The 15,654-nt window shown below is 38.6% G+C and overlaps 1 protein-coding gene across 2 annotated transcripts; it reads right to left on the reverse strand.

Annotated features, from left to right (window-relative positions):
• Positions 1 to 734: 734 nt before the first annotated feature.
• Positions 735 to 15,258, reverse strand: RHOC (ras homolog family member C). 2 transcript variants are annotated; one of them, XM_015826654.1, is made up of 5 exons: positions 15,185 to 15,258; positions 6,778 to 6,935; positions 5,337 to 5,457; positions 3,426 to 3,556; positions 735 to 1,514 (listed from the first exon to the last, which is right to left on the reverse strand). In XM_015826654.1, the coding sequence occupies exons 2-5, from the start codon at positions 6,931 to 6,933 to the stop codon at positions 1,341 to 1,343; spliced, it is 582 nt and encodes a 193-aa protein (XP_015682140.1). In that variant the 5' UTR covers positions 6,934 to 6,935; positions 15,185 to 15,258; the 3' UTR covers positions 735 to 1,340. The 2 variants fall into 2 exon arrangements, with proteins under 2 accessions (XP_015682140.1, XP_015682141.1); XM_015826655.1 differs by having other exon boundaries at positions 15,191 to 15,255.
• Between the last annotated feature and the right edge of the window lie 396 nt (positions 15,259 to 15,654).

Raw genomic sequence — 15,654 nt, forward strand, 5'->3', positions numbered from 1 at the left:
GTAACACCGCTGCTGCGCGAGCTGCATTGGCTGCCGGTGGCCTTCTGGGTGCGCTTCAAGGTGCTGACTATCATCTTTAAGGCGCTCCATGGCAGCGGACCGGGATACCTTCGAGACCGCCTTCTGCCACAGATTACCTCCCATCGGCCAGTACGCTCCCACAGGGTGGGTCTCCTCAGGGTGCCGTCGGCCAGACAATGCCGGCTGGCGACCCCAAGGGGGAGGGCCTTCTCTGTGGGAGCTCCCACCCTCTGGAATGAGCTGCCCCCAGAGATCAGGGTGATCCCTGATCTCCCTTCCTTCCGCCGCGCCCTCAAGACATGGCTATTCCAACAAGCGGGACTGGCCTAGGGCAATTTTTAGAGGGGTTTTAATCATATTTTTTCTTTTTAACTAATTTTAATTTTGTAATTGTTATTGGTGTATTTTTAATTGATTGTCAGCCGCCCTGAGTCCGTAAGGAGAAGGGCGGGATATAAATTCAATAAATAAATAAATAAATAAACATGCCTTAAAATTGTCAAGGTTGAGAAACACTGATCTAGTCCTTTCAGTGCATTTCTTGAAAGTCCAAACACATTATTAAAGGCTATTCCTCTCAATATTTAGAGCAACAATGACCTTTCCTTTCAACACTTGTTATTCTATAATAGATGGCAAAGCCAACTCTGCCCAACCTTAATCCAGCTGGCAGGACTTCAAGGACAAAGAAAAAAGGCAAGTGATATAAAATCAAATTAATTTAATAAGGAACTGAGAATATAATATCAAAACACAAGCATGCCCCTCAGACAGAAGTGCAATAGAGAACACTAATTACAATAAGACGTCAATTCCTCCCAGACATTCATATGAACATTTTGGCAGCCCCTTGCTTTTCCGGTTATGGAGGGGGACTGGCAAATACATTGGCATGTAGGCCAGCTTCATATGTTGCAGAATTCCAAAAATCTATCTTCTGTTATTTGTGAAAACATAAAAGCTGTGAAAATCCATACAAGCACCAAATTATAGAATTAGTATAAAAGAGCAAGAAGTATAGAATTAAGTCACATAAACTGTTGGCCCTATATTCAGATCATTACAAAAAGGTTTCAAATGATTTCTCGTGACTTCCCAAGCATACAAAATTATGGTATAGACACACCACCCAAGGAAAGACCGCTGTTGAGTACCCTGGGTGACCTTTTCTGTGCAGAGGAATGGACACTGAAGTCAGCCAGCTATCATATTAAATTTGTACTCTTCATATCTATCGAGACTCCATGCTTGCTTCCATGCAATCTGTGAAACAGGTGCACGCTTCAGACAGCACAGTCACAACTTTTGCCAACACTCTCCTAAAAGAGGGGGCAACCTTTGCGCCTTTTGTTCTTCCTGACTTGCAGAGCAGCCCGGGTGGCCATTTCAAACACTTCCCGCACTCCGTCCTTTGTCTTGGCTGAGCATTCAAGGTAGCCAAATGCATTGATCCTGTTCGCCATGTCTCTGCCATCTTCCGGCTTCACAGGCTCCTTCACAAAAAACGACATGCAAAACAGTTTGATTATTAATTAGCATTGCCTGGTATAACAATAGAAGAATCCAAGGTAACCCCAGTACGTACTTCCTCTTAATTGTTTTTCTCAGACAATATAACAGAAAGCATTTTTGATGACTACAGCAAGTGTGTGTATGTATATGCATGCATGTATGTACGTATGTATGATGCCCAAAGTTTGGGGGCTGCTGTTCTAAAGGTTGGGCACAATAACGGAAAAGGGTCCTTTCCTGGGTCCTGCCAGGTGTCCCTCCTTTGTAGATTCAACCTGAAGCATACACATTACATAATTTAATACTTTATATTTTCAGAGTATCATTGTGCACCTTACTAGTATGACAGAAGAAACAAACTCAGATGGCCCTGAGACCTCTGTTGTTGTTTTTTAAACAAGGGCATGGGGCTGTGCAACTTTGGGATTGAGGCCATTATTCTGACAAAGGCCCAACATGTTTACATTGATGTATAGGAAACACTGGCATAAATCCTTAATGCAGGACTAAAGTGGGTTCTTGTCTGCTGCACACTGTTGGAATGAAGATGAACTGTAGTTGCCAGTGTCTCCAGAATCAATTCCTATCCATGCTGGCTGGAAAAAACAGTGTTGGACTTGAAAAAAGATACTGATGGAAAAGCCTGTGGATTTATTAACTTATACCCCATTTTTTCATACTAATTGGATTGTCATGATGATCAAAAACAACCAATTAAAGCAAACTATAAAATGTAATTGAGAGACATATACAAATAATAAATATTTCTTAGTTTTATTTTCAAGCTCTTTTTTTAAGATGCAGCTTCTTCCCTAAATGTCCTGAGAAAGTACAGAAAAGCAGAACTAAATTAAAAACTTCAATGGGATGGTCAAAGAGGAACATCAATTCGTACTCAAATTTCACTCTTCAAAGGAAGCTCAACTGTTTAGATTGGAAATGCAAAATCAACAGCTTCTTTAATCAGTCATAATCCCAAATGAATGTGGAATTGATGAGGTAGCATTAATTAGGTCAAACTACAAATAGTAAATCTTCATGAAATATTTACCTCAGAATTTTCCACAAGTATTGAAGGGAATGAGGGAACCTAGTTCTACAAGAACTTACAATGAAAAAAATATGTTCACAAAGCCTATGTGAAGGGTAGAAAGCATGAAAAATCCATATTTAATTTTAATGTTTAAATTTAATCTAGAATCCTCAAACATTATTGTTTACAGGTAATGCAGAACAGAAATAAGTACACATATACTGTTTCTCAAAAGTAAATGAGGTCACATGTATAGGTTTGTTTTTAAGTCCCAGAGTTCAGTGAGACTTGTCCAGTTCTAGGTAAGTAAATATATATTACACCTTAAGTTTTTTCATTTACTTGTATTCTAAGATTATACTCTAAACTATATTTTTAAGCTTGAATTTCATATATTCACAGCCTCCTATTCAAAGAGAATCAAGAAACACAAAAGTATTCGGCTTTAAGTCAGAAATTTGAGGGTCCTTATTTCCTCAGAAAGTGATCTTGCACATTCAAAGGGACATTGAGAAACTTGCTATTAAAAAAGAACAGGAACTCTTGCAGGACTTCAGGTTTAGGAAGAAACTTTAAGAGCAGAGGCAAAAGGCCAGCCTGGATGTTTATCCAGAGATAGCTGGAAACTGCTTCAAGTTGATTATTTGTGAAAGTAATAAACCAATACCGGAACATATCACAATTACTCTGAGATGTAAAGATCCCATGTGATAATGACTGTTTTTTTCCCTAGACGTAGAAGGCACCGAAAGCTTCAGTAAATATGTGAACAAAGCAATTAAACCACAATTGCACAATATTTTATCTCCAATAGGAGAATGACATTCAAAAAAGCAAACAAGTATGGATGGATCCATACCTGTTTCATCTTTGTCAACTCTCTGCGTGTGTGTTCATCATTCCGCAAGTCCTTCTTGTTGCCTATAAGGATGATGGGCACATTTGGGCAAAAATGTTTCACCTCAGGTGTCCATTTTTCTGGTATGTTCTCTGGAAGAAGCAATGAGATGGGAGAACCCGCTCACTGAGCAAATCCCTAGCACAACACAGATAGATTCATAAGTGTAATCCCCACATCAATATAAGGGAAAAGATCCATTTCAGTGAGATTGAATACAATGAGAGTCTTATTTCCAGAATCTTGGCTGGTAAACAAATGTCAGTCTACTTCATCTACCTCACCACACTACAAATGTAAGGGAACTTTGTACTCTTTAGACCAGTAAAATACAGGGAAAGAAGTGACTGAGGAGTGTGTTGGAAGTTCCCCATCTAAACCCCAGAACCACAGTCAGAAATATCCCCGCAGACATGTACTAGTATAGAGCTACAGAAAGACTTAATGTCACAAAGGCTTTCTGTGCAGAAAAAAAAGTACATATTCCTTCATCCTTGAATTTTCCCTCTGTAATACTGCCAACACTCATTTCCCTCATCTTTCCCCTGAAAGCAGCTGTTGAGTCCTTTCTGTCCTTATGTACTGAAAAGCTATTAATGGTGTCATAGTACAAACATATCCAAGGAACTATCCAAACTGGCTAATCTTGAATGGATCATTCTCCATCTAGCAAAATAGATTCGATCCCTAAAAGATTCCTCTCTCTAGTACAGACTTTGAGGAGACCTCCTGAACGTCTGCCAGAGCCTGCCTTCTCTTAGGCAGCATCCATGTATATAGGCTATTACAGCAATCATAAAATGTGACCCTAAAATACAGCTTTTTGTCATGTTAAAGTACTATTGTGAGCCCATGGCCAAAAGATTGATAAACAAATACACTTATGATTTTGTTTGTGATCTGTATGATAACAAATATTACAAAAGTAACCAAATATGGCTGAGAAAAATCTGATATGATTTCAGAACAGCAGCTTTCTTCTACAGTTGACGTATTTTTTCTAAAGCAATGAATTCATTCACCTGAAAAAGCAGGCCTATTCCACAAGCAGCAGCCATTGCTGGGAAATGAATTGATGGATCACCTGACTAACTTATATGCCAACAAGTTGTCTTGATGTCAACTCTTAGTGACCACATAGATCTCCATAAAGGTCTGTCTCTAACCTGGTCCTTTCTATAGTGCACTCAGTGCCATTACATCTCAGTCCATCCGCCTTGCTGGTTTGTCATCCTTTTTCTTTCCACCTTTCCCTGTATTAGGACTTTTTCCAGAGAGTTAGGTTTTTGCATAATGTTTCTGAAGTAGGATAATTTGAGCCTGGTCATTTGCAAGAACTCTGGGTTGATATATTCAGTGATCCATTTGTCCATGTATTGGTTGTCCAGTCTTTTTTTATCCTCAAAGTCAAACGCATCAATACTCTTCCTATCCCGATTTCAGAAGAAATTACTGAATTTCATATGCTTAGCAAGAACTTTGCAAAGCCTCATCACTTCCAATAGAAGTTTATCATAACTTTTTAGCACTTTCCAAAGAAATATGTGTTTACAATCTTTTCTTATTTACTTTTACAACTACGTGACATCAATTACATGCTACACCCAATACTATTTCCAGGACACCATTTTGGCTTTGAAGAGTACCTGGACATTTGAAAAGCATTAGTCACTCTAATGCAATATTGTTGACTGTGACAGTAAAACTGTCCAGCAGAGAATTGTTTGTCTCCTGTTTTATTGACCAAAGAAGCAGCTTCAGATGGCATGGTAACTACTCCCGATAGAATGGAGCTCTAGCAATACATGGGAAGACTTACAGTATGTTGACCATTCCTGACCTATAATATGAGCTGTTATTTTATAGCCTTACCTAAACTATCTGGACTGTCAATGGAGAAGCACATAAGGATGACATCTGTATCAGGATAAGAGAGAGGCCGCAACCTGTCATAATCCTCTTGCCCAGCTGTATCCCAGAGGGCCAGCTCCACCTATAAATGAAAAAAACAATCAGTCTCTTAATCAACATAATTGTGACTCTGTAGTTAAAAACAGATACTGAAGAAAAAAACATACAACTGTTTTGCTTCTCTCATTTCTCACTTGGCTCCCTGGCAATTTTAAGCAGCCTGGCAAAATATCTACCAGTATTAAGCAATTAAATATATTAAACCCTGTACTTAACAATGGCCATTATGCAGACTGCATTTTTTTCACCATTCAAACACCAAATTCATAAACACTTATCAAAATTAAATACAGGAACATCTATTCAGGGCAATTGATGGAATGTTAAAAGAAGCACCAGAAGAGTTTTATTGAAGTTTTTACTTTTCAGAAATTCAAAGTTTTTATACTAATTTTATGAGAAATTTGGTATACTGTATGAAATCATCTGACAAATGGCACCTGGACTCATAACCAAACCAGGAATGCAGGACAGCTATGTACATTTTAAATGTTTTATTTATCTGTAATGTAAGCATGAAGATTGACTCTTCACATAAAAGGGGAGTGTTGGATAGAAATGGAAGATCAAACCCCTCCTAATTTACGTCTTTGCACTCTAGTCCTTAAAACAAATACGTGTTCATCAAATTGGCCTTCATCAGCTAGTGAATTGTGAAACTAGGCAAACATTGCTCAAAGCTACTCAGCAAAATAAACAGGGCATGACGGCATGGATCTTTGGCAAATGTACAGTTACTTAGTGTATCTTACCGATTTAATTATATTTCAAATGAATCCTTCTGGAATTTATTTTATCTTTTAATCAAACTTATACACATCTCATTATTTAAATGATGGTGAGCAGTTTACAATTAGGTTAGCATTTTTTTCCCTGAAAGTGTTGGTGTCAGATGGTGGTGAAGAAGCTTGGGGTACGTATGCAACTAGAGAAAAGACAGCACTATTCATGATGTTAAAATTCCATTTACATAAGGTCATAAACGAGCTGATCAATATTTAACTAGAGAGAAGGAATGTAGGCTTCTTTGATGTAGAATTATCATTTCAGTGTATTGGATAGGAGTCATTAAATGAAATTTAATGTTTCATTTAATCTACAAATATGGAGCCTAACATTTGAAAAAAAAAAGGCTTCCAGCCCATTGTTTTAATTTTTTTAGTCCTGATTATATGATTGTTCATGGCTGATCTATCAGACAGTGACATTTCTAAGGGGAATCAGTATCAGATACCAATGGATGCGCAGAAAAAACCTTTATCGCAATAGTAACTAGTAGCATCCAGGGTGGAAAGCAAATATTACTTAGAAGCTGTTTCTACTATTAAAGATGATGAGTTACCTGTTTCCCATCTACTTCAATATCTGCAATGTAGTTTTCAAAGACTGTTGGTACATAGACCTCTGGGAACTGGTCCTTGCTAAAAACAATCAATAGGCATGTCTTGCCACAGGCACCATCTCCCACAATCACCAGCTTCTTCCTGATGGCTGCCATGGCTGTAGAGACAAAAAAAAAAAAGTTAGGTCTGAGGTTTAGTTCATATTACAACAAATAAGTCTAACATTACAGCATATTATTCCTCCTTGTGAACAAAATATATTTTGGACCAGATAGGACAGTGTTTCTCAACCTTGACAATTTTAAGGCATGTGGACTTCAACTCCCAGAATTCCACAGCCAGCAATGCTGGCTGTGGAATTCTGGGAGTTGAAGTCCACATGCCTTAAAATTGTCAAGGTTGAGAAACACTGAGATAGGACAAGCTTGAATCAAAGAAGTATAAATTATTTATTTGGAATGACTTATGGAGAAAGTGTGTAATCAGAAACAGAATATTTAAAACAAGGGAGTGGAAGCCATACTTCCAGTGTTAGGTTGTATATCTGTACACTTGATTGAAAGATTAAAAAAATATACACACTACCCAATAATGTACTGAAATAATACAATGATTCCCTGCCAATATATCCTGCTGTGAGAATTTTTGGGCCTTGGTATGGTATATCTCAGAAGAAAGCAGCAATGAGCTACAGCAGGGGTAGTCAACCTTGGCTCTTTTATGACTCGTGGACTTCAACTCCCAGAATTCCTGAGCCAGCACAGCTGGCTCAGGAATTCTGGGAGTTGAAGTCCACGAGTCATAAAAGAGCCAAGGTTGACTACCCCTGAGCTACAGGGTATGCATGGTGTACAACTGCCTGGTTGTCCTGAGGGGCCCAAAATAATTGCAGTTAGGGAATCTGCTAGAAAATCTCCTCTACCAGCTGCCATATGCCACCATCTGTTTCATTGGCAGGACAAAAGATTCATCAGATGTTCTATTCACCCTATTCCATGGTGGCAACTTGATTAAGATGCCATCACCTTGGATAATGACAGAATCTAAGACATGTTTTCCTAAATTGATGCCGCTAGGATTGGCCAAATCACTAAGAATGATGAGAGAGGTATGCTCAGCTGAAGAGTAACAGATTGGCAATTCTGGAAATAAAGAGACTGCAATAATATCAACAGAAGAGAAAGGGAAACAAAAAGGTTGTTCATCCACCATTTCTTTTCTAACTATTTTAGAATTTCCACAGTATTTATAATTTTAAAAGACAATATTAGATACAATATGTTAATTTACTGTGTGTTACATTCTTCTTGGAATATATCTAGTTGTCACAAATACATATTCTGGTAACTGTAAGAGGTTATTCAGAATCCTCTGTAAAAAATTAATAATTAGAAACTCATTTGTATGTCTCATGATGATGAAAATTTGGCTGAGAATTAGGATAAGTCTTAAGAGATTTGTTTTACACAAATTATCATATCCCAGTGCTTTAGCCTGATAATGATTACTGTAAGCAACTGGGCTCCATTTTGAAACAGATGTTTGAATCAACTACAAAACCACAGAAGCATTACAGCATCCAAGCTTTACACTGATTTCACTCCAGCAGAGTTTATTTTAGAAACTATGAAGTGAACCTGGAATACAGTGATGCAACAGAAGCAAAGCAATCATGAATAAGCTTTTGTACTTGGAAAAAAACTCTAGAAAAATGAAAATTGCAATAAAATCTTTTAGGGACTTCACTCTAAGCCATCATTTTTCTGTATTGCACATGCCAGGAGACATCATCTTCTCCAGAATAAAATTTTAAGCCAGCCTTTTAACATACTTGAAAGGTTTTATTTTACATTTAAGATAAAATAACTTTCTACACTCAAATAAACATTTCTACCTCAACATTCTGGTGCTGCTGTGCAAATCAATGATCCAAAAATAATTATGCACCAGAATGGCCCACTTAATAATAATAGAGTTGGAAGGGATCTTTGAGGTCATCTAGTCCAACCCCCTGCTCAGGCAAGAAACTCTATACCATTTCAGACAAATGGCGGTTCAGTCTCTTCTTAAAATCTTCCAGTGTTAGAGCATTCACAACTTCTGGAGGCAGGTTGTTCCACTGATTAATTGTTCTAACTGTAAGGAAATTTCTCCTTAGTTCTAGGTTGCTTCTCTCCTTGATTAGTTTCCATCCATTGCTTCTTGTCCTGCCTTCAGATACTTTGGAGAATAGCTTGACTCCCTCTTCTTTGTGGTAACCTCTCAGATATTGGAACATTGCTATGTCACCCCTAGTCCTTTTCTTCATTAGACTAGTGACATACCTAATTCCAGCAACTGTTCTTTATATGTTTTAGCCTCCACTCCACTTGCAAGACACAATATTTTTTAATCCATTTTCCAAGGGCCATGTGGGAATTGTCTTTGACATAAGAGTGTCACCCAGGGAGCTCCTTAAATAATCTATTTTGCCTATTAAATTTCATTTTCATTTATAATATACAGAAATATTCTTAGTCCAGAACGTCTCATATGCCAATGGTTTTCATGTAATCATTCAATAACTTAGAGCAGTACAATTCCTCTGAAGCATTCATGCAGAATAGTTAATAGCTACTTACTGACTTTATTGAATTTATTGAACCAACCAATGTTCACAAACAAGAGGCAAACTGAGTCATCCAGAACTTTTCTATAAATGCATAGTTTAGGGCAGAGCTTTTCAACCTTTTCACCCATTGTACCACTTTTAGGATATGGCAATATCCGAGTACCACCAGTCGCCTAGCAAGGTGTCAAAAACTTGATGACCATCATAAATATGAATCAGTTGCCAAGCATCTGAATGTAAATCACAAGACCCTGGAGATGCTGCAACATTCCAGGTGATCAGCGCTTCTTCTGGGCTCAGCAGAAGTGCCAGGATCAGTGCTGCTTTCCAGCTGATTGGTGCTTCTTCAGGGCTCAGCAGAAGCACCAGGATCAGCACCAAGCTACAGCTGGAGCCTGGCGCTGATCCTGGTGCTTCCACTGAGCCATGACAGTCCTGAAGAAGCAACGATCAGCTGGAAAGCGGCACTGATCCTGGTGCTTCCACTGAGCCCTGACAGCCCTGCAGCTCCAGCCATCTCTCACTCAGGCTTGTGCGGTGCTGCCACCAGTTCAGCTCATTCCCCTCCCCTGCTACCACTTTTCTAGGATGGTCGCGTACCACCTGCAAGGTGCCAATGTACCACAGGTGGTACCCGTACCACTGGTTGAAAAGCCCTGGTTTAGGGAGTGACAGGGTAATATTAAATTTTCAGGTGGGGGAAGATTTACAAAACTTCCAAGGCAGTCTCAGAACCAAAATATGTTGAAGGAAGAAATGAAACAGGTGTTTTGATAATCTACTAGAAATATAAATGAAACACGTTCTGCTTTGCCCCATTATTGACATTAAACTACGTGATTTGGTGACTACAATGACCAGCTATCTATCTTTTCAGCACAATCTTGATCAACACCACTACTCACTGGGAATGAAATGCTATCTTCTGTCCACTAGCTCTGTTTATATTCTGTGCTCCTCTAATAAAGAAGAGAAAATAATGAATAGGATTATGCATAATGCACAAGATGAAAAGCACAATCTTGGAAGTAGCACCCAAATCCAGAAATGCTGCACAGAGAGTGAAAGTAGAGAAGATGACAACATATAAGGCATCTTAGCAGATCAAACTCCAGAGAAAACTATCCAAAAGCCTTTTTAGATTCAGTCAACAGATGGTGGAGTCAAACCCAACTCTGTGACCTAGCACAGTATTTCTCAACCTTGGCCGCTTGAAGATGTATGGACGTCAACTCCCAGAATTCCCCATCCAGCTTTGCTAGCACACACAATCAAAGTAAAACTCTGTAGTGTAGGACCAATTTTTTTAAAAAATCACCAAAATACACTTTCTGTTTACAGTGACATTTGTATTAATCTCTATTAAGAAATCTGCTAAAATGTTGTATGAGTCTTCATGTATTAAAGTTGAGGGATTTTAGAAAACATTCTTGTATAAAAATCTTTAATGACTACATATTTGACAATTCAAATAAAGCTAACCAAACAGAAGATGACAGGAAGGCTTGCTATATACGTAGAAGTTGAACTCTCTGCTGAAGTATTATTTCCTTCTGATTTAGTCTGAATCATTCAACTTGGGCAATAGAGACTTATCTTTTGTGTTCTCTGGAATATCTCTGCCATTTTGCAATTAACTCTGCTTTACTTGTTGTGTCGCTTGCTTTGCCAAAATCACATTACCTAGATCAGATGTCAGTAGAGATCAATACAAATGTAACTGGAAACAGAAACTTCAAGCAAAGATGTTATAGTGCAGGGGTTTTCAAAGTTTTTCTTTCTGCATAACATGTTCATTTAAAAACAAAATATGCTAGAAATCCAGATGACACTGGGAAAAACTCTGTCAAATCACAGAAGAATAGATATTAGATTTGGCTCCATCAAAAATAATTTGGGGTTAACTAGGACATGCCTCTTATATTTTTAATCATATTCCATGTTGCCATTCAGTTGAGCACTCAAGATAGTTAACAAAATCTAAAAACAAAATCTAAAATCTGCACTCTGCCCGTTGGACATGTGGGAGGTATCATTACCCTCTTCGAAACTGGTATGTGATAAAGGGTATTAGGAGAGAACTCAAAAGTTGATCTTTTCCCAGCAGATTAAAAATATATCATTCAATACCAATATTTTACTGGTGGTCTGGGTCAGCATCAGGAATTGCTGTCTTATAGCATTATGCTTAGTAGATCCCAAATCCTCCAAAGGGGCCTGTTTAGACTCTGTCTCTTGAAAAAAAAAAAAAGAGCACAGTTCATGTTATGCCTATTCTGCTCTGCTATTTTTCACTATGTTGACTTCAGTGTGACAGCTGGTTCTTTTGCAAAATGTGTCCTTTTTGCAAGCAGGAAAAAAAACTGGCACCTACTGACCTCATCTATATAACTGAGTGAAGTTACTGTGCCTATCCAAAAATATATTTACTGATTTTTTTTCCAGTTTGTTTGGGGGACAAATTAAATAAGACAGGAGTAACTCTGCCACTTTCTTTCACCCTAGAGATGCTATAGGTTTTACTGTATCACAAACCAGCTTCACACTAACTGTGAAGGAAAATAATATACCTAGGTGCACTTTGTAAACACTCACATTCTTCAGCATGCAACTAGGAGAAAGCCAATCAAGACGGGGTAAACAGGCAGGAAACAGCAGCAGTCCAAAATTTGAACCCATAAAAATCACAGTTTCGTGGCTACTGCGATGGATCAAAGTAGCCATGAAACATATCCAAAAAGGTTTGAGATAAGCATCAAAATTGGCCAAGGCAGTCAAGCCAGACTGTAGAGAACAGTAAACAATGTATAGAAAAATGATTGATGATCAAAATGATAAGATGCTTCCTGAATTTCCCTGTACTTGTCAAGCCAGCCTCCTGCCTTTAAAAGAGGTGAGGGATAAGGTACATTTGGTTTTTGCACATGGAAAAGGGTGACAGGATCCTGCTTTGTTTGCCTCAGTGTACTGACCAGAACAATAGGCTGTTAAGTGTCACAAGAAAACAAAGAACAACCCTGTGAGATGACTTAAACTAAACACCTCTTTTGAATAACAGCCAAGTCATAAAAATGTTGGCATATAAGCTCTTTTTTTCTCCCCAGATTTATAGTTTCATTCAGTGTATTTCAACCTTAGCAACTTTAAGATATGTGGATTGCTTGCTAGGGAATTCTGGGAGTTGAAGTCCACACATCTTAAAGTTTCTAAGGTTGAGAAATACTGTTGGATAATTTTCTTTTTCATTAGATAATATTCATTTCTTTTGGCAAAGCAATATATATGTTACAAATTGCTTTTACATAAGCAGATCTGAATGTCAGAACTGCAGTTCTGCAATGGACTTATTCTAGGGAAAATGTTTCAGTTTTGAAGAAATCTTTGAACATTAAACTTTGTCAAGGTATTTTAATGTCAGTCAATGAAATCTGAGTTTTTAAGTCAAGTCAGCCTGTGATTATATAGTTGGCACCAGTGGTAGGCACATTTCGTTGAACCAGTTGGAAGAAAGAATAGGAAAGAATACTATGTAAGCTATAACAATAAACAGTGGTTTTGGAAGGGATTTTTATATATACTTCAGTTTTAAGGATTTTGCTAACACCCATAAAATTCAAATAAGCAATGGTTGAAGCATCAAAAAAATCATGATCACCACAAAAAGGCACTTGTCTTGTTGTATTTCTAACGACATTTGATTCCATCCAAAGATATATAAGCATCAAATTAACATATATACTTAAGCCCAAGAAGAGAACTGGACTTCTTAGTTATGAGTTCTGGTGATGCAGTGGTTAAAATGCAGTATTGCAGGCAAACTGCCCACAGCCTGGAGCTCGATCCTGCTTGGCTCAAGGTTGACTCCGTCTTCCATCCTTCAGAGATCAGTAAAATGAGGACCCAGATGGTTTGGGGCAATATGCAAATAATGCTTCAACACTGAAACCGCCCAGAGAGTGCTGTAAAGAGCTACGGTATGTGTTATATAAGTTTAAATGCTACTACTATTGCTAATAGTAGCTTGTTTTTAAAACAAGACAAACATTGAAGCTTCTCCTAATAAGCACATTTCACTACTGTTAAAATTCTGTTCTGCATTCTTAAACCATTGAAATATTTGTCACTGTCTCATATGGAACTCTTCTGGTTGTACCAAAGTCAAAGAGGAAGATATGCAACTCTCCAAATGTCTTTTGACTGCTAAAAGTGAGAGATGTTTAATATAAAATACTCATCTACCAACAGTCTATTTAATAGCATTTGTTTTGGGGTTGTTGTTTTTTTTGAAAAAACAAACCTTTACCCTGGAATGTAATGCTGCTTTTTAAAATCTATTAACCAATAGATGTGCTGAACTTCCACAATAGAAACAAACATCTGCCAGTCACAAGTATTTTTCGTGAACCAGTATAAAAAAAGTGAATGTTTTTTTTTTATAAAAGAGAAACTAGATCACAATTTAGGGGGCCAGGCCTACACTGAAAAGACTTGGCAGCTCGATTCCAGGCCCAGAGAGAAAGAGAAAATGCAGTCATGGGTTTGGAATGCTTCCTTGTTCCTAAGTGATTAGCACAGCCTCTTCCCCTCCCCCTCCACCCTAGGACTGCCACTAGATGAGAGTGAACTAAAGAAGCCAAAATGACTTTTACAAAAATGTCTCTAGAAGTCACTATCCATTGAACATAGCAAACCAGATTTTCAAGAATCCTGTTTCAAGGAAAACAAGAAATAGCTGGAAAAAGTAACTATCCTGCCACACAAAGTACTTCTGTCAGAGTTCCACATTCTTCTTATTCCAAGACAGCATATTTTTGCAACACCTCCCCAAAGATTTATCACATCCCCATTTTTGTCCAAAGAGGGAGAAACCAGAGATTAAAAGATGAAAAGAATGATTTCAACATGCTATTAGAAGTGGATATAAACTAGTCCTCTCTGAACATTTCCCACCCAGGTTGAGTTTACATAGGAGGTGGAGTAAGCATGCTACTCTCCCCCCTCCCCCCCACTGTTCTTACCTATTCATATGGAACAAAAAAACCATGGAGGACCTTCAAACAATTTAAAGCCTAGGCCAGAGGTCTTCAAACTTGGCCCTTTTATGACTCGTGGACTTCAACTCCCAGAATTCCTCAGCCAGGCACGCTGACTGAGGAATTCTGGGAGTTGAAGCCCACGAGTCATAAAAGGGCCAAGTTTGAAGACCCTGGTCCATGGGGTTGCAAAGAGTCAGACACAACTTAACCACTGAACAACAAATATATTCCAAGGACAGTCCTCCATTTCACCAATTCAGATAAAGGTAGGGTCTACTTCTGAGGAAGCAGAAAGAAGGGTTGGCATGGTAGCTTCACCTGACTAGCCTCTGCTTATAGTGGATGACTTGTGCAGTGGGCATCCTATTCTGTCCATGAAGATTTGAAAGCCTCCCAGAATTCCTCAGTCCACAATTCATAAAAGGGCCAAGTCTGAAGACCCCTGCCATGGACCATATCATGCTGACACATAGAGACCCATCCTCCACTATCTCCCTGTTTGCTCAAACTCATGCCCACTGCGTCAATGGCACATTATTTAACCATCTCATTTTCTGACATCCCCTTCTGCTTCTGCCTTCAATCTATCCCAACATCGGAGCCTTTTCCAATGAGACCTCTCTTCTCATTTGGTGGCCAAAGTATTGGTACCTCAGCCTTGAAAGGCAATATATATTATTTAAAAAAGAGCTAGGCTTCAGCTGACTGTAGGTATTAATTAGAGACAAAGAAGGAAATGCCTTCAAGCATGTTAGTCACAGATACCTGTATCTCCTGCCTCTTGGGATAGGAATGGCTTTTCAGAGGTCAAGGAGAGACATCTCTCAGCAAAGCCTGAGGAATAATACCAAGTAATAGTTTGTTCTAACTAAGCCTCTTTAAATAAGCTGCAGTGGTAGGCTATACATATGAGAAAAAGTCCTAAACTATGATATACAAACAATGGCAAGGTTATACAACATTCACCCCAAACCAAGTAAGCTTCATTATGGGTTAATGCAACACCTGTACTTTGCCAACCATCCTCTTTGAGAGAATCAAAATAAAGCCTTTAAGGTCCTGGTGTGCCTGTGTCAGTGTTGACTCCTGGTGACACCTGGACTTCTCTCTACAGCAGGGGTGTCAAACTACCGGGCCCGTGGGTCGGATGCGTCATGTGGAAGCCACGCCCACCCCAGCTCCGGCAAGGGGGGAAAAAAGTCACGACACATCACGTGATGCAGCGAGTT

This window comes from Protobothrops mucrosquamatus, unplaced genomic scaffold (genome assembly GCF_001527695.2).
Source record: "Protobothrops mucrosquamatus isolate PMUCROS unplaced genomic scaffold, P.Mucros_1.0 scaffold3221, whole genome shotgun sequence".
NCBI lineage: Eukaryota > Metazoa > Chordata > Lepidosauria > Squamata > Viperidae > Protobothrops > Protobothrops mucrosquamatus.

Bases quoted from the DNA above. Each gene is read 5' to 3' on its own strand.
- RHOC (XM_015826654.1), bottom strand. From the start codon at position 6,933: ATGGCAGCCATCAGGAAGAAGCTGGTGATTGTGGGAGATGGTGCCTGT. The intron at 5,458-6,777 runs GTAACTCATCAT...TTTCATTTATAG, and splicing joins TTGAAGTAGATGGGAAACAG to GTGGAGCTGGCCCTCTGGGA. The intron at 1,515-3,425 runs GTATGGATCCAT...TTTTTTGTGAAG, and splicing joins AGTTGACAAAGATGAAACAG to GAGCCTGTGAAGCCGGAAGA.